The 18,935-nt window shown below is 34.5% G+C and overlaps 2 protein-coding genes across 2 annotated transcripts in view; one reads left to right on the top strand and one right to left on the bottom strand.

Annotated features, from left to right (window-relative positions):
* The window catches only part of rassf4a (Ras association domain family member 4a), a 120,413-nt gene that overhangs the window by 32,839 nt on the left and 68,639 nt on the right, over positions 1–18,935 (top strand). Inside the window, exons 2-4 of the mRNA XM_039773745.1 lie at positions 8,365–8,488; positions 11,321–11,421; positions 12,153–12,228. Coding sequence (XP_039629679.1) covers positions 11,363–11,421; positions 12,153–12,228 — 135 coding nt within the window. The 5' untranslated portion in view covers positions 8,365–8,488; positions 11,321–11,362. The remainder of the gene's footprint in view (positions 1–8,364; positions 8,489–11,320; positions 11,422–12,152; positions 12,229–18,935) is intronic.
* LOC120541855 (interleukin-8-like) lies at positions 124–2,304 on the bottom strand. Its single transcript, XM_039773758.1, has 4 exons — positions 2,198–2,304; positions 1,650–1,776; positions 1,026–1,106; positions 124–571 (listed from the first exon to the last, which is right to left on the bottom strand). Exons 1-4 carry the CDS (start codon positions 2,262–2,264, stop codon positions 478–480), a joined length of 369 nt encoding a protein of 122 aa, XP_039629692.1. The 5' UTR covers positions 2,265–2,304; the 3' UTR covers positions 124–477.

The raw sequence follows: 18,935 nt of genomic DNA, 5'->3' as shown, positions 1-18,935 counted from the left end.
TCATTAGTTTTTGACAGTTTAAAAAAGTTAAAATATTTATTTACTCAAATATTATTAAATAATTTGTTTTTGAATTGCAATTTATTTTTAATAAATATTTTTGAATTGCATTTTTTTCTTAACTTGGTACTTTTTAAATAAGTTAGTAGGTTTTCTTTGCCCCCTACAAATTTCATTCTTTTTCAGTAGAACCATAAAACCTTTAGTTATTATAAACATTATAATGTGATAATATGATGTCCTCTTTCTCAACTATCTGCCCATTTCAAATCTTGCTTGGAGATGGCAGCCTTGGCTGAGCATCACTCATCTTTCTTTAATGTGCCGTTACGCTGTCTCATTGTCAGCTTGGATGAAAAAGACTGATTCCAGTTTCTAAAACATGACAGGAGCTCTGAAGCACAAAATAGAAAAAAATTCTGTTTTCTTGATGGATCCTTTTTGCTTCCTTTTTCATTTATTAAACTAGTGAAAAGCTCATGATGTCCCATCTTTTTCATTTTCTGTGCTGGAATTCTTTGGTCGCATCCAGAAAAAGCATTCCATTTTTCTATTTGGATCTTTTTCAATCCTAAAAGTAAAAACAGCAGGCAAATTGTTACCTTTTTAGGTTATTTTAAAGTTGCTTTATTTTAAACTGTTGTAATATACTGTTAACAGTAATTTTGCTTTTGTGTGACATGTTCTGCCATTTCATTTTGTAGTATTGTACATAGAAATATGTGGTCTGTGCATTAATGAATCATGCACGGTTGTAATAGTTCAAACCAACATTTTAAAGATCAAAGTAGAAGGTAAAGCCCCAGCTTATCATCAAGATACCACAATATGTGTATGCATATTTTAAAACCTGTTTTGACCCTTTCACACTATGACTTTTAGCAAAAAAAAATGAAGGGGTCATTTAACTATGCCATGTAAAAATGTTCACTATCTACCTTTTTCTGACAGGTCATGTAAACAAGGATGCTGTAGTGTACAAAGTTCATAGGAAAGCCCATAGACCAATGAAACACTTCACTGACCTTTTCCAGCAGTTGATTAGCCGTTTGCCTTGATGGCCAGCCGCATTTAAGCATACTTTGCTTCCCTCTGTTAATGTTAATCTGAAAAGAGAGTTGAGTTTTATATTAAAAACACTGTTTCAAAAAAGTTACCACAAAGCAAATGAAACTTGGGCAACAAAACTTTAAAATCAGAATTGAAAGCATTTGGGTACCCTTGGGAATATCTTCAAGCAAAAGGAGTAATAACCATTAAGTGTCCTCTTTTTTTTTTCCCCTTTAATAAACAAGCCGTTACTTGTTGTTGTATTTGATGTTGGCAGTAATTTAAAAAAAATGTAATCCAGCTTTCCTCCAGGACATGCATTAATGTGTTTCGCAATAGGATCTGATTACAGTTAACTCATTCTGACTCAGTTTTAAATAGTTATTGAAGTCTTTTTTTTTCTAATTGGTCTTCTACTTTTTTACAAATGTATTATTCTTAAACAGTACTAATCAGCAAAACTTAGATTTGTGCACTCTTTAAAATTGTTGCAAAATTATTCAGAAAAACATCCATCCATGCCTTAAAATAAAATTGCAAATAAGTACGTATCAGACATGCTACATGTTGTGATTTAATAGGGGACACGTATAACTTACATTATTTCATCATTTTTGCAGTGTGGTCCTTTTTCTGTTATCTTCATATCGATAACTGGTTTTCTTACTGTTTCTTTGTTCTTAATGCAGCTGCACCGCGTTGGTACAAACAATGCTTCAACGGGTTCTGCAACATAAAATTTTTTAAGCAATTATGAGATATATTTTTTATTCATTAAGAAATATTTTACTATTTGTTACATTGACACTTAATTTCAATACTTTATATTCATTATAATGCATACATGTACGTACAATGTAGTTTAAATAAAAACAATAATATGCAATACATTACAGAAGTTTACTTTGTATAGTTTTCTTAAATTTTTTCTGTAAAGGTTTAAAAGTTCATAAAGTTATAAGTTGCATTTGAGTAACCTGTTCATAAAAATATTCTAGTCATATCTGCTTTTATAAAGAGCAGTAATAATAACAAATAACCATTTTATGTTTTATTTTTATGTTTTATTCTTCACGCATATTAAAATCATTAACAGAGATAAAGGCATGGCATGCATAATTAATTAAATATGAAATACTGGCCTTACCTTTATTAATATATATATAGGCCAGAATGGCCAATGTAAGATTAAATATTGAAAGTCTGGCTTCCATTCTTACGTTTTAGTCTCTGATTTTCCTCATGCAGTTGGCTTCTTTTATACATTTTCAAAGCTGCTTTTGCTGCCAAGGATGTGTCACATGATTTCCCGGATTTTCCAAAGCTGAAAATGAGAAAGTGGATTTTCCAGTCTGCTATCCAGATTCTCAACCCCCGGAGCCAGGCCCTCCCTACCAAGCTCTAAACCCGTTACATTTGCTTAATTTAAAACTACCCAGCTGGTCCTCTATAAACTTTCCAGTAGTTAAGTTTTCTGTTTTTAAGTAGCATTACCCTTTCTTATGTTTCTCATCCCTGACAAATAACTGCAAATATGTATGGTCATTTTACACTCCTGTTTCAAAACCATAAAACTTTACACCATATGATTTGAATGCAATGTACATATCTTTTTCTCATCAGCTCTTAAAGGAGCTTCTTGCCTTGTTTATAAAATCTGTATTTTAATTTGTCAAAATTAATTTTTAAAACTTGTTTGATTAAAAAAAAAACACTAAGAAAACGAAAGGGGTTAATTAGATTATCCTTAATCTTTTTGTGTTAGAATTCCTTAGCTGTGTGGGTTATTCTCATAAAGGCCAGATGTTTCCTCTTAGGGAAATTCCTGAAATCTCAGTTGGTCAGTTTTTGAAAAGTAGCCCAGTTGTGCTGGATTTCATAATCTTCTTATAATCAAGTAAATCCAAATTTATTTATTTATTTTTTTTTATTCCACAATTAACTCATTATAAAGAGATAATAACCTTTTCAATTGCAGTGCAATACATGAATAAATTATGTAGCATCAGAGTTAACAATGTTTTGTGTTTTAAGACTTTACAGAACATCACACACTTTGAAGGAAAAGATCTTTTTTCGAAGGAATATTCTTTCCATGACTGTGTAATGACTACTCAGATAATTATTTTCTGTATGTCTGTACAGGAAACAATACAACATGAACACATTTACTTTTTATTTGGCTTGAAAGGGATTTCTGGAAGATAAGTGGCCATTTCTACCTTTTAAATTTTAGTTACATTTCCGGATGTGAATTTAAAAAATATATATCTTATACTTTTTATTATTATGTATTATTATTATTTTTTGTTTTTTGTTTCTAAGCTGGTTCATTATATATATATATATATATATATATATATATATATATATATATATATATATATATATCCCTTTCAATTGCAGTGCTTTTCATCATGTGCATGCTGTATTCTCAAATCCAAGCAGAAATCATTTTTTTAAGTTAGTGCTCATGAAATTAACTTGAATATTTAATGCTTGATTATTTTCAGACTTTTATTTTTGTTAATATGTATTTGTCATATGGGTTTTACAAAAATTGAATGAAAAAGTGAATATAAAATTATTTAAATTTGTATCAGCTTCTTAATGCACTTTACTGATTAAGCCAGACAGTGGCTCCAGCCTTGAGATTAACAAAGTCATTCATGTTCCCTTGATATGATAACATGGGGCAATCCAACTATATGTGATGAGTCTTACACAAAAACTGAAACTCATTTTAACAGTCACTCATCATTAAGTTGCTGTTATCCCAGGGTTCTTCTTATGTTTATTGCAGATTTTAGCTTGTTTCAACAAGCTGCTCTGCAAAGCAAAGCAATGGTTTTCTTGACTTTAGCCAAATTAGTGGAGTAATGAGTATGGGTTTTTGGATAGAGATTTTGTCATATTCAAGGATTAAAGCTTGTTTGCGCTGGAAATGTGGTAGGGAGATCTTAATGAGGGCATTAAACCACTCAATAGACATTTGTTACACAGTTGGTTGTCTTTTGGCTTAGTTAAGTTATATTTCAATGCCCTTGGTGTGCTGAATGTTGAGCCATATGGCAGCACAGTGTTCTGCTGCTGAGTACACTAGGGCCAAAGATGAAGTTTGAAGGCAACTGGCAGATACTCCCTAAGTTCAAGACATCTTCTGGATCAGATTATTTGTGGGTTTCAGTTTTTCCAACTTGCTGATGTGAGGTTTGGGCATTGAGGTGAAGTTGAAATAAATGAAAATGGTCTCTTTATGTATTATTTTGGTATGGCATGCAAATATTTTGGTCATGAAACATTTAAGATGATGAATTCTATCTGCACACTATGAGATATTAAAACATTTGTGTCATTTATGCAAAATGTAAGACATATTTTTGACAATCACATTATTTTTTAATAAATGTTTTCCTGACTTTGCTAACTTTCATTTTGGTACATTCTCCTATTTGATTGTTATAATCCAGTCTTCGTGCTAGTTCCTTTTCAACTGAGACATAATTGTTATTAAAAATTTGAAACACAGAATACACTTTTTGCCAAATACACATAAAAAGGTTGCCCAGTAGAAATTTAATCATTTATAGCATCTGTTAAACATCATATTCCATTCTGTACAGTGCAATAGATGTGAGACTGTGCCAGGTTTGCCAATAAATTTTGCCAATGTTTCCACACCTTGATCAGGTTTAAAGACCCATTTCAGTCTGTACCTATTTAAAACATTGGATCTCCTTGTTACCACAACCCTGTTCAAATAAGAAGCTTGTAAATAAGTCACTAACTTCAACCTCATCAGAAAATAGAGAAAACAAAACAGTGCTTAGCAGCATCATTCATTTTTAGCTTTAACAAACTGAGCCCACTTCATTAAAAGTTTTATTGATACATGTCCTGGTAGTATGAGGTGCTAGAAAGGCCTTATATTGTTTTAAATGGTGTGAGCTTGAGCCCAAGGATTTAAACAACACTCTTGCTACACAAATGCAGAGACCAGATGCATGGAGAAGGTCTTTCTAAGAAGCAAACTTACCTCAAGAAGTACTGGTGTAGAAGGTTTTAGGTTTTCTTTTACCTGGGGATATAGAAAGATAAAAGGCAACACATCCTTATTGTTAAAGGTGTAAATTTTAAAAATTAGATTTAAATGATATTCAGAGTAGAGGAGTAGGTTTCGATAAACTGTGTTCCAAAGCAGGACCTGAAAGGATAATGTCTTGAATTGCAGAAATACACACATTTTTCATGATCAATGACTGCCAAAAAACGATTCTGTGCATTTTCCAATTTTATATGTGATTTTATTTTGTGGTATAAGATGAGGATTTTGCATTTATTGTTATATATGTAACTGTCTGTAGGATATAGTGCCCGTTTCAAGCAACACTGGAAAAATATTATTAAATAAAGTTGGGAACTAAGTTGAGAACAGGTCAGTATCAGAAATCCTATTAGTTCCTAATTGTTAAATAGTTTTGCCCCTTAAGATACAAAGTAAGGGGAAAAGATGACCCCAAAAGTACATGCAATGTAAACAGTAATTTAATAAGTGTGACTGTCACTATTGTACTAAAATTTGGCTTTGACACTCCGATTCTATCTAATGTTATGTTTTTCACAGCTTTCACCTACCCCATCTTCACCTGCTGACTCCATGAATGCTCTTGTTTGCAATAACCGTTGTACAACCAGCTACTGTGAAACCTGCTTTAAACACAAAGAACAATATGCCACCACCAAAACAGTTGATAAATAACAAATGGGCATGTGTACTACCCTTTGATAAATTGAGGTTACTTTGGCTTAAAATGGAAATGCATGCTTGTAAAATACTTTAAATGTATTATAAGGCTTGCTGAGTTTTCATTCGCAATATTACCAGCACTGTGGATGATTTTGTGTGGGGTAACAAAAACACATATTAAAAAAAAAAAAAAAATTTACACATGTTTCAGGTGTGGCACTAATCGACCAAACATTACATGACTGCATACAGTGAGTGATGGTTAATCTCTCTGATGATGATGGTTTATAAATGTATTCATTTAAATATACAACAAGTGGGTTATTGTTGACTAAACTATTACGTTATCAAAATAGATTGGAAACTTATATCAGTTCTGTAAGTGTGGTGCAGTAGTCAAGTGGATCCCAAGATAACAGTCCTCATGCAAAAGCAAAGTGAATTTTCAATCTGCCATTTATTATACATCTACTTCAACATTTACTTAAAGCAATCAGGCTGCTCCCCGACATCAGTGCTACTAAAGTTTCTTACTGTATATCCACAAGGAATGGATCTATCTCTACCACCATGGAGAATACTATTGCTGATTAAAATTATAGTGTGTGAGGGATGGCCAGCATCCTTACCCGGCTGGGACGCCATTAGGATAAAAGGATGAGGTGAGACAGCTTACACAGGGCATTGTCTCACCCAGGATGCTAGATAGCAGTGAGCCCAGGCTGAATTACCCACATTAGGGCCTGCAGGATATTGTAATCCCAGGGGACAACCCTGTTTCCCATGAAGGCCGCCAGCAGGAGCTGCAGGATTGGGGAGGCCCTGCGTCATTGAGTTTCTGCCTCACTCAGAAGTGCTTACAGAACACGTGTGTGGAAGATTGAGACCACTTCTAGGGTGGCTAAAATAAAAGGGACTACCTACCTAGCATCATTGAGCCATACTCAGGAGGAAGGAGAACAAAGCTTGCTAGAGAAGGAGTGGAGGCAGAAAGACAAAAAAAGGCCAAAGAAAAAAGTGCTGTGTGTGTTTCTGTGCTCACATGGACTATCCTGTGCAGGCAGGAACAATTTGAAAAGAGTTTCTCACTAAATAAAGCCTGTGTGTTCCTGGACTTGTGCATGGTACATGTGTGTATCTGGTTTGGGGAGCTGGTGTGCCCCCTGGTGGCCACAAGTGTTATAGTAGCTTTGCCATGGGTGGACACATTGAGAAGATTCTCAGTGATAAAAGTGGGATTAATGAACAAGAACAAATGAAAACTTTATTAATGATTAAAAGGAAAGCGGTATTCACGCCCCCTTTACTGTTTTTATGTACATTTCCCTATGCTTACTCCTGAAACTATTCTGCTTTTCCGTAATTATTTCATTATTTATACACTACTATTGTTCTGCTTGCTACTGCACTGCGGAGAGGACCACAGTGACAGGCATGTTTTCATTCCAACCAATTCTTTAATTAGGGACCAATTACTTCTGCTAATGGAACAGATGTAATTTGAACTGACTTCTCTTTTTACATTTATAAACCTTAACTTATTGTTATTTTCCTTAAGAAGTCAAAAGAAGATCTTCAAACTCAGAAGTCTCAAATTCAGTTCTTGGGGGTTGATGTGTTCACTCCATTTTTTTTTTTTCTTTTTCTTTTTTTTTTTTACCTTTCTCCAACAGACATTTAAAAAACCACTTCTTTTGTTCCGAGTGTGATCCAGATGTTTCGTGGACTAGAACAGATTAATATTTCTCAGGCCATCATTCTGTTCTTTTTTGAAATAGTCTATTGAAGTAGATATTGTATGATGAGCATATAGCTACAAGGTGGCCAATTAAAATTAAGTCAAAAGAAGTAGATTCTGTTAGCAGCAATAATAACATTTTACGGTAACAACATTTAATTCAGTGCTGTTCCTCCCTGTTCTGCTCCTATTGGCTTGCTGAGATTTCCCCTCTTTTTTCCTTTCTTTTACACTCAGATTTAGTCCTCCTTCAGTCTTTATTTTATCTGTCATTACACACATCTCACTCTCTTAAATTTGCATTGACATAATGCGGAGCCACCTCTGACCATTACAGTTCCTTTAATCTAATGAGACTGTTGACATGTACTGCTTTGGCTGCATCATTGCCGTCAGGCTGACTTTTATTACAGTGTCTTAATAGGCGAAGGCTTGTTATAGATGAATTCCTGATATCTTGGGCTTTGCCCCACAAAGCTAGAAACATTGGATATTAAACTCAGCATTTTTACCATGATTAATACATTTACTAAAATAAATGTGTTAATTGTAATACAGGCTTACAATTGGGCGAACTGCTGTATCTTTGACTTTAGCAACTTAGTCCTTGGTCTGAAATGGTTTTATTTTCTTTTAATTTAACTAATATGTTATTTATATTTTGAATTTTTTAATAAAAAAGAAAGTTGAAACTGTACTCTATAATTTGTAATTGTTATTGCTTTGCTTTAACTTTTGTCTGTAGGGGCCAAAATTTCCCCTTTAAAAATGTTGGAATAGGTAATACTGCATATTCTAATTCCTTTTTTAAATATATATTTCTTTTTAGAGAAAAAACATGTTATTTACCTTGAGCTGAAGAGGTTGGAACCAGTAACACTCTGAAATATTTAATGGATACAAAAGCAGTTCTGCATCTGCATTTTACAGTACTTTAGCCATAGAGACTAATGGTAAGCTGAATTTTTACCATTCATTTAACAATGATATGAATGAACGGTTTATAAAATTGTGCATACTGTCAGAATTGGAGGTTGGGGCCGAGGCTATGACAGATAAGACAAAATAAAGATAACAGAACAGATACTTTAAAAATTATATACTGTACAATAATATAATAATAATATAATACTGTACAATAGATTAGTTTAGCGAATATCTGTATTTATTTACAAAGCAAAACTATATTAACAAAATATAACTTTAATAAAATCATAACAACCAGCATAATAAGCCAATAAAAATCAGTGGTACTGGAGTTTTCTGTGTTTTACTTGGAGTCTTTGTTCCTTAACAAACGGTGCACTGTCTTATACGCTGTTATCTGGGTTATGGAGCACACCACCAAAACAATAAAAGAAAGCTTTCCATAAGAATCAGTTTATCTCCTGCCACTTACATTCTTTTTTTCTCTATACCGCCAACACTCCTGCTTATTGTCTATTGACTCCCTACTCAAAACTTCCTTATCCTGCACCTTCCTTTTTCTCCTAACTTCTCCTGTCACTCATCTTCTAAGAAGAATGTCTGCCCTTTACAGAACAGAAGCCCTTCACCCAGTCCATTTACTTACAGCATTCATTCCACCCTTTCCACTCCCGTATAGAGCATCACAAGCTGCCTACACGTCACAATATATTAACAAAACATAAAAAAATGTAAAAAGAAAATTACAATACAGAATAACATTACCATCAGTGGTGTCCATTTTCAACACATTTTCAGTTTTGTCTGCATCATGCTTTATATCATTTACTGTTCTTCCTACTCTGTAAATTGAAGCAATACTCGAAACACTATTACCATTTTGTAAATATTTAATAATTTAAATTTTTGTGACAGTTCCAACACCACACACATACATTTATCGCCAATAACAATGTATAGTAGTTGAATTATAGCAAAAGAGAAAAGTTACGAAACACTATTAAAACTGAAGGTACGTAACTGACACTGTGGTGCAAGGGAAAAAACTTTAAGTGCTAGCATAGGGCAAAGTTGTTCTAATGTGCAAAGCTTGTAGTGTACTGCACACAAGTAGTAGTACAGTAATGGGGAGGTGCTGGTGTGTGCAATGGGCTATTTTTTTTTTTTTGCCCTGACAGTTAATGGAGAATGAAGGTTAGTCGAGTGATGTATAATCGAGGTTTTATTGCACTTCTAATAAATTTCACAAATGACTTTACAGTCTTTATAAAAGCCCGTACTTCTAAAATCAGTCTTTACTGACCACTTAAACACCTAGTTATTACTTACTTGATCAATTAAATTTGTTTTACTATTTGAAAATGTGACATTCAATTATTCAGTTGTAGTCTGCCTCATGTTTTAATGTTAATTGCATTTACTGTAACCTTGAACAAAGTTTGCTCCTTTTAAAATAATAGAATTTCTTGTAAATCTAATAGACTATTACTACAGTCTTTTGTTATTTCTCTGATTCAGTTTTCACATTGTTTGATTATAACTAGTTTTAGTTATCATTCACTAAAAAATGTTGTTAATTGCTCTGAAGTTAATGTCAAAGCCAGAACACTGCATGCAACAATCTAAATGTAGAGAGTAAACAATTAAGTTACATATGTTACTCTCATATATTAAAGTAAGGTGTCTTAGATAATCCTCAGTAGTTATCTATTCTTCCCTTTATCAGTTAATCCACTTAGTCTATTGTAAGGTCATTGCAACTAGAGAGGAGCCCAGGAGGAGCATCTGGCATAAAGTCATGAGCAATCTCTGGATAAGAGGCTAGTTCATCACGAAGTTCAGTCATACAGTACAAGGAAAATTTTAAATCATCAATTAACCCAAGTAACAGGATCAAAGCTGCACTAATAGTGGGAGAATCAGTGCAGCTTCACATGGTCAGTAACCCAGCCTGGAGTAGAACTTTGTCAATGGAGTAATGCAGTAGCACTAATGAATCCTTTGGCATGTTATTTCTGTTTGTTTGAAAAGCATTATTTTAATTTGCATGTTTTATAATACAGCCTCATTGAGGTATTACAAGGTTAACTATGCGATATACAAAGAGAAGGTATATATTTTTAATTAAAATGTTCTGTTTTCATGTCTAAAATAATATTGTAATGAGTTAGGATGATGATGCATGTTGTAATTGAATGACACAAGTCATCCTAACATTATTAACAGGTCAAGAGAAGACTACCTAACGTTTAGGTACTCTTATAGATAATATATTCATATTTATTGGAAATTAAAAGGAAGTGCATTTAGGCCTGAAGCCATGAAATACTTCTTTACTCAAAGAGTTGAGGAAATCTGGCACAAACTACCAAACAGTAATTGAAGAAGAAACCTTGAAAATCAATAATAATTGTCTGAATACGTTATTGGAACAGCTTAGCTATTAGCTAAGGAAGCACGGCAGATGGACTGAATGGTCTCTTTTCTCATTTGGCAAATTTCTTATGTTCTTATTTAAAAGGTTATTTATCAGACTTACTAAAACTCAATAAAGACTAAATTCTATCAAAATTATTTATTCCCATTCTTTTCAGTATTTTCCAATAGAAAACCTGTTATACTGGACAGTTGGGAATTAAGATATATTTTAGTTTTAAGAATAAAGCTTTTAATCATTACAGAGAAATATCAAGATATACCAGTAATTGTAGGTTAATGCCCTTGGGCTCATATGCTTTTCCAGTAGTTGCAATGAGATGTTTAGCATCAAGCACATGCTTTGTACAGTTTACTACTTTATTATATTCTAATGAAGTAATCAAACGTGTTCAGTTGTATTTTTTTTCCCCACTCTCAAGCACCAGTTGTTCTTGTACCAGTAATAGAAATCAAGTCTGAAGATGGACAGTTTTCATCAAGCTTCATTTGTGAAAGTTGGAGAACACAAGGCAATTTCAAAGTAAATATTATTAATTCTTCATACACTGGTAATAGTGAACAAGTTTCAATAAAATGCATATAGTATATTAACTATGTATGAAAGATAGCATTTGGGTCCTAAGATTAATTACCATATGTGTGGAGGCAGAATGTTCTTGTGTTTTCTGATTTTTTTTTAAAAATTTTTTTTATTTTTTTAACTCCATTCTGCCTCCCTAAAGGCATTAAATTACCCCAGACTGGTTGCACATATGTATAGGGTGGTCCAGATCTAATTATTCAGATCCAGATCGTCTGGATGACTTTGATTTCTGCGGGGACGATTCCAGTTCGGCCGCAAAGACGGTTCTTCATGTCGTCAGTTCGCACGTTTCTCGATGGTCCAGGATTTTCCAGGTAATTTTCTATGTAATAAATTTAATAAGTTCTAGCGTAATGAAAATTGGATAATTAGATCTGGACCACCCTATATAATACCACAGGCTAAAATTCTATCACAGGCCTATTTTGAATGAAGTAAGAATAGAAAACATTTAGAATATCTTTAAAATTATTTGTCTCCCTTATTTTGCATTTGTTACCTCTATTGATTTTGAAGTAAATGGGTGTATCTGGTTTTTTTTTTTTTGTGTTTTTTTGTTTGATTGATTGAGTAGTATGCTTCTGTAATGTTCTGGTTTTCAAAAATAAAATATACTGAAAAATAAAAATCTTCAAAATTATAACAGTTTTCTTTACTTTATATTTCAGGTCAGAAATGTTAACATTGCTTAAGACATATAACTGTTATCATGAAGGTAAAAGTTTCCAGTTAAGAAGTCGAGAGGTATGTCATAAATCCTTTTATTTTTTTGGTCATGTTTTTTCTGGCTATGAAGATGAAAGAATAAATTAAAATACCAGTATAAACTTTCATTTTTAATCCTTAGTATGAGAACCCAGAAATACTCTGTTTTACCCCTTAAAAAACAGTCATTTACATAACCTTATAGAATGTCAAAATGGATCTATAACAAATTCTGTAAATATATCTCTAGTATAACATGGTTGTTGGTTGGTGATTAGGTCTATAATCATTGGCATGTCTGCATTAAGGGCAAGTATGGCACTGCTGCTCCATCTCCCAGCAGAGGAAAAAACCTATATGAAAAATATGCATAGGTAGTAAACTTGCCTATATAATTTAACACATTGTTAAAATATTTATAGGTATGTCAACATAGTTGTCATAATCATTTTTTTCTGGCTGTCCATGATAGCACTGTTCTTTTTTTTGTTTTTTTTTTTATTTATTTTTTTTATTTTTTATTTTATGGCATAACTTTAAAGGTATGTGAGCTTGTACATCTCACTATTTTTAAGTAGTTATCATCATGAATTATCAATTACCTTATATGCAAAACAATTTAGTACTTTCATCTAGCCAATGAAAATTGGAAATTTTATATATAATTATTTGAGTTATTTATACAATCTTTTGGCATATGTATTCAATGAAAATATGTTGATAAATTTACTTTTTTGAGATTATTTTGGCTATCATTTGGCTTACATTTTAACATCAATGAAGAAGGTAGCCTAGCATATTGTGAAAGGAACCATCCCTCCTTGTTTTTTTCTCATATGAGGTTTTCCCGAGGCCTTCTCCTTGCTTAGCTGTCTTGTTACATCACTACCACTTTTCTAGTTTCCTATAGCTCCTTCCATGCTGCTCCAAGGATCTTTTTCTGCTGCATCTTCAACTTGTAAATTCACATTGCTGGCTCTGCCTCAAACTGCTCACTTGTGGTCAAAGACCGCTCCTGCGTTCCTTCTCCCCAACTGTCAAAGTCGATCCAAGCCAGGATCTTTCAAAGATTAGCAGTGGCCACATACAGTGCATCTGGAAAGTATTCACAGTGTATCACTTTTTACACATTTTTGTTATCTTACAACCTTATTCAAAAATGGATTAAATTCACTTTTATCTACACACTTATCTTTATTCTACACACAACACCCCATAATGACAACGTGAAAAACGTTTACTTGAGGTTTTTGCAAATTTATTAAAAATAAAAAATGAGAAAGCACCTGTACATAAGTATTCACAGCCTTTGCCATGAAGCTCAAAATTGAGCTCAGGTGCATCCTGTTTCCCCTGATCATCCTTGAGATATTTCTGCAGCTTAATTGGAGTCCACCTATGGTAAATTCACTTGATTGGACATGATTTGGAAAGGCACACACCTGTCTATAGAAAGTCCCACAGTTGACAGTTCATGTCCGAGCACAAACCAAGCATGAAGTCAAAGGAATTGTCTGTAGACCTCCGAGACAGGATTGTCTCAAGGCACAAATCTGGGGAAGGTTACAGAAAAATTTCTGCTGCTTTGAAGGTCCCAATGACCACAGCAGCCTCCATCATCCATAAGTGGAGGAAGTTTGAAACCACCAGGACTCTTCCTAGAGCTGGCCGGCCATCTAAACTGAGCGATCGGGGGAGAAGGGCCTTAGTCAGGGAGGTGACCAAGAACCCGATGGTCACTCTGTCAGAGCTCCAGAGGTCCTCTGTGGAGAGAGGAGAACCTTCCAGAAGGACAACCATCTCTGCAGCAATCCACCAATCAGGCCTGTATGGTAGAGTGGCCAGACGGAAGCCACTCCATAGTAAAAGGCACACGGCAGCCCGCCTGGAGTTTGCCAAAAGGCACCTGAAGGACTCTCAGGCCATGAGAAAGAAAATTCTCTGGTCTGATGAGACAAAGATTGAACTTTTTGGTGTGAATGCCAGGCGTCACATTTGGAGGAAACCAGGCACCATCCCTACAGTGAAGCATGGTGGTGGCAGCATCATGCTGTGGGGATGTTTTTCAGCGGCAGGAACTGGGAGACTAGTCATGATAAAGGGAAAGATGACTGCAGCAATGTACACAGACATCCTGGATGAAAACCTGCTCCAGAGCGCTCTTGACCTCAGACTGGGGCGATGGTTCATCTTTCAACAGGACGACAACCCTAAGCACACTGCCAAGATAGCAAAGGAGTGGCTTCAGGACAACTCTGTGAATGTCCTTGAGTGGCCCAGCCAGAGCCCAGACTTGAATCCGATTGAACATCTCTGGAGAGGCCTTAAAATGGCTGTGCACTGACACTTCCCATCCAACCTGGTGGAGCTTGAGAGGTGCTGCTTAGAGGAATGGGCGAAACTGGCCAAGGATAGGTGGGCCAAGCTTGTGGCGTCATATTTAAAAAGACTTGAGGCTGTGATTGCTGCCAAAGGTGCATCGACAAAGTATTGAGCAAAGGCTGTGAACACTTATGTACGTGTGATTTCTCAGTTTTTTTTGTTTTTAATAAATTTGCAAAAACCTCAAGTAAACATTTTTCATGTCGTCATTATGGGGTGTTGTGTGCAGAATTCTGAGGAAAAAAATGAATTTAATCCATTTTGGAATAAGGCTGTAACATAACAAAATGTGGAAAAAGTGATGCGCTGTGAATATTTTCCGGATGCACTGTAACTGGGTCACTAAATTTAAGTGGGTCTAATAAGTTCTGCTCTTTTGGTTCTAGAACATTTCTGTTTCTCTCTTTTTCTCTCTCTGTCTCTGTCTCTCTCTCCAAGGTCCATGTGGCCCAACCAAAATTTTCATGTTAAAGATGCTGCTGACTATGATGGTGGTGTCTTCAGCAAATTTAATGATAGAGTTGAAGCTGTGTATGGGCACGCAGTCACAGCTGAGCAAGGAGTACAGGAGGGGTGTAGCCCACTAATCTTCCATATGAAGGTTCCCATTAAAGTCAAATTGCAGGTGATTTACACAACTGGATCTACATATGAAAACTAGAGGTGGAGTGTTCTTTCTGATGTATGACTACTTTGAAGGTTTTTTTTTTTTCTAACCTTTATTACTCTTCTATTTGAAATAATAAATACATAACAAAACAATTAATATGGTTAAATAATGACCCATCCATTTTCTAATCTGCTTATCCAGGGCAATGGGAACAGGTGTCGTCATTGGGGTGGGAAGATGGGAAATAACCCTGGATAGTGTGCCAGTCCTTTGCAAAGAATACTCACATACCAACACATCCATACCAGCTCATACAGGCCCAGTTTAGAGTAACAATTGAGTCTAACACATGCTTCTTTGGAATGTGAATACCTAAAGGATAGCCCAAGTAATCCCCTATACAACATGCAGCTTCCATACAGGCAGTATCTAAGCTGGGGTTCGAAGCAAGTGCTCTAAAGCCTTGTATCTGCTTTGCTTACAACTACAACACCATTTCATTCCCCATATATGTGTCTTTAATAATGTGCTTTAAGGAAAGACAAGACTGTTAAGGATGAGTGAAACAGCCTCTCAGGTAGAGTTTTTTTTTTTTTTTAGATTAAGAACCTTGTTCCTTTCTCTCAGACTCCCCTTACAGTATACTCCTCTAAAAACGCATAACAGAAAGGGTCAGTTCTCTTGTATCCTGTCATACCTTATTAGTAGTAATGAGCGAACATTTGCAATGAGTTCCCTGAAATTATGGAAATCTTAGCAATATTCGCCAAACTTGGTGAACTACACCAAAGTCAATGTTGAAGGACTAACTGAACTAGATTTGACTGGATTATAATGGTACAGTCGTTTTTAAAGTGTCCCTTAGGGCTAAGGAAACATCTGCCAACTATACTGGACCAATTACAGTACTGTGGCCAAAAGGTGACCTGAGCTATGTGGCAGCAGTGTAAACCAGTGCACTACCATGGCTCTGTGAGATCAAAGAGGAAAGAATGCAGTCAAAGACATGCAATGATATATTTCATCAAAACAAAGCGGAACTGCTAAAATCCCAGTCAAAAGTCAGAAAAAAATATGTAGGCATTTTAAAGGCAGAAAATTCAAATATGACACACCACATTGAAATTGCTGGTTTTTTTAATTATTTGAAGTCACACTAGGCACTCTAAACTGTCTGTGCTTATTTCATCAAAAAGATGAAAAGTCTTGTAAAAAGTAATAATTCTCCTCTGTTTTTTTTGCTGACAAAATTCACTAATCAGCACTACTTGCTACAAGTCCTGATAACTGCACAGTATCAATGGCTGAATTAATAGTTTTTGTTTTGCTTAACTGCTGAGTAATAGATGTAATGCATTCTTTTGAACTTAACCTTGTATAATCTAAAATGTATAATTATTGGTAAAATAGTATATGTTGTACTAGCCCAGTAAGGCAATTGCTCTCTGTTTCTTCCTAAACAAAACATTGACATTGCTTTTTTGTCAATTAAAGTGTTACTTTTTATGAGGGATATTGTCTAGTTTTCAGGCAAGAAATTTTAAAATATTAACAGGTCAACTCAATGACAAACCTTTAAATAGATTCTATAACAAATAAAATATGAACTCCTCCTGGAAGTTATGTGTTTTTAAAGTCCAACATCAACTAAGTCCAATGCAGACTGTTTTTTTTTTTATTTATTAATTTTAATTCAAGAGGACAATTTACCAGAAACACTGCAGAGTTTATAGAACAAATAACATTAAAATCAATATAGAAAGAACACCAAAGTTGTTTTTCTTTCTTTTTAATTATAATAAAATTAGTTCATCCACCCCACTGACATAAAGAGATGAGAGCCAAGAGCAGGAAAAAAGAAATTAAATGGTCTTTTTCCCCTTGTATAGAAAAATATTCACATTTTTAATGAAATCTTGCCACACATCCTCTAAGCGAGAATTAGATGGTTTCCAATCTTCTTGTATAATACGGTACCGTGGCTTCCGTTTGTCTGTCCACTGTAGCTCACAAACCGTTTGTCCTATTGACATGAAATTTGGCGCACATATACTATGTGACCTCTACTGTCCGCTTTCAGGGTGATGATTGACCGCCAAGGTCAAAGATAATCCCAGAAAGGTCAAGGTCAAAAATCAAATAAACTGTAGCCTGAAATTTGGTACACATATACTACACTGAATTTCTGCACTGCTGCTTTATATTAAAAGTGAAAAGTTTTGGAATTGTTAATCTCTCTTTATTTTTATTGTAGTATCAACTCTCTGCAGCGTGCAGTGGATGCGTACGGACACGGAGTATGGTCAAGTCAAGTGTATTCACTGCATATGCTTGTGCAGAACACCGTTACTGGTTTCAAATAATCTATACTAATACACGGCAAAGCCCTCACTGACTCACTCACTGACTGACTGACTGACTCATCACTAATTCTCCAACTTCCCGTGTAGGTAGAAGGCTGAAATTTGGTAGGGTTATTCCTTACAGCTTCCTTACAAAAGTTGGGCAGGTTTCATATCGAAATTCTATGCGTAATGGTCATAACTATAAGCTGTTTTTCTCCATTTACTGTAATGGAGATGAGCGTGAAACCCGTGGGGGCGGAGTTTGGTGTGACATCATCACGCCTTCCACGTAATCACGCAGTACGTAGAAAACCAGGAAGAGGCCCAAAAAGCGCTGAAGAAAACATGCATTATATACTGTATATATATATATATATATATATATATATATATATATATATATATATATATATATATGTGTATATATATATATATATATATATATATGTGTGTATATATATATATATATATATATGTGTATATATATATATATATATATATATATATATATATATATATATATATATATATATATATATATATATATATATATATATGTGTATATATACTGTGTATATATATATATATATACTGTGTATGTGTGTATATATATATATATATACACTGTGTATATATATATATATATATATATATATATACTGTGATGTATGTATGTATGTATGTATATATGAGAGCAACACTCATAACAGTGACAAAACAATTTCATTGACAATCATGTTATGTTATTTTCAAAATGTTTCTTTTCTTTTTCATTACTTCTTTAACACACTACTTCTCCGCTGCGAAGCGCTGGTATTTTGCTAGTCTATACTAATAAAAGGCAAAGCCCTCACTGACTGACTCACTCACTCACTGACTCCCTTATCACTAATTCTCCAACTTCCCATGTAGGTAGAAGGCTGAAATTTGGCAGGCTCATTCCTTACAGCTCACTTACAAAAATTAAGCAGGTTTCATTTGGAAATTCTACACGTAACGGTCGATAACGACCAACAACGTCCGCCATGTTAAACTGTCTTAATTACGGCCCCATCTTCACGAAATTTGGTAGGTGGCTTCCCTTAGCTAACCGAAACCAATGTACGTACTTATTTCGGTGGTATGACGCCACTGTCAGCCGCCATATTGAATTTTCCAACATCACTAATTCTCCAACTTCCCGTATAGGTAGAAGGCTGAAATTTGCAAGGCTCATTCCTTACAGCTTACTTACAAAAGCTAAGCAGGTTTCATTTCGAAAGTCTATGCATAATGGTCATAAAGGTCAACAACGTCCGCCATGTTGAACTTTCTTATTTATGGCCCCATCTTCTCGAAATTTGGTAGGCGGCTTCCCTGCACTAACTCAAACCAATGTACGTACTTATTTCGGTGGTATGATGCCACTG

Source organism: Polypterus senegalus, chromosome 1 (genome assembly GCF_016835505.1).
Source record: "Polypterus senegalus isolate Bchr_013 chromosome 1, ASM1683550v1, whole genome shotgun sequence".
In the NCBI taxonomy this organism is placed as follows: domain Eukaryota; kingdom Metazoa; phylum Chordata; class Cladistia; order Polypteriformes; family Polypteridae; genus Polypterus; species Polypterus senegalus.
Note: the sequence above shows the minus strand (reverse complement) of the source record. Positions and strands in the feature narration are given on the sequence as shown.

What these genes read in the sequence shown, in the direction of transcription:
- LOC120541855 (XM_039773758.1), bottom strand. Translation starts at nt 2,264, where the DNA reads ATGGAAGCCAGACTTTCAATATTTAATCTTACATTGGCCATTCTGGCC. An exon ending in CTATATATATATTAATAAAG is followed by an intron (nt 1,777 to 2,197) that starts GTAAGGCCAGTA and finishes TTTATGTTGCAG; the next exon opens with AACCCGTTGAAGCATTGTTT. An exon ending in TGCAAAAATGATGAAATAAT is followed by an intron (nt 1,107 to 1,649) that starts GTAAGTTATACG and finishes CTCTCTTTTCAG; the next exon opens with ATTAACATTAACAGAGGGAA.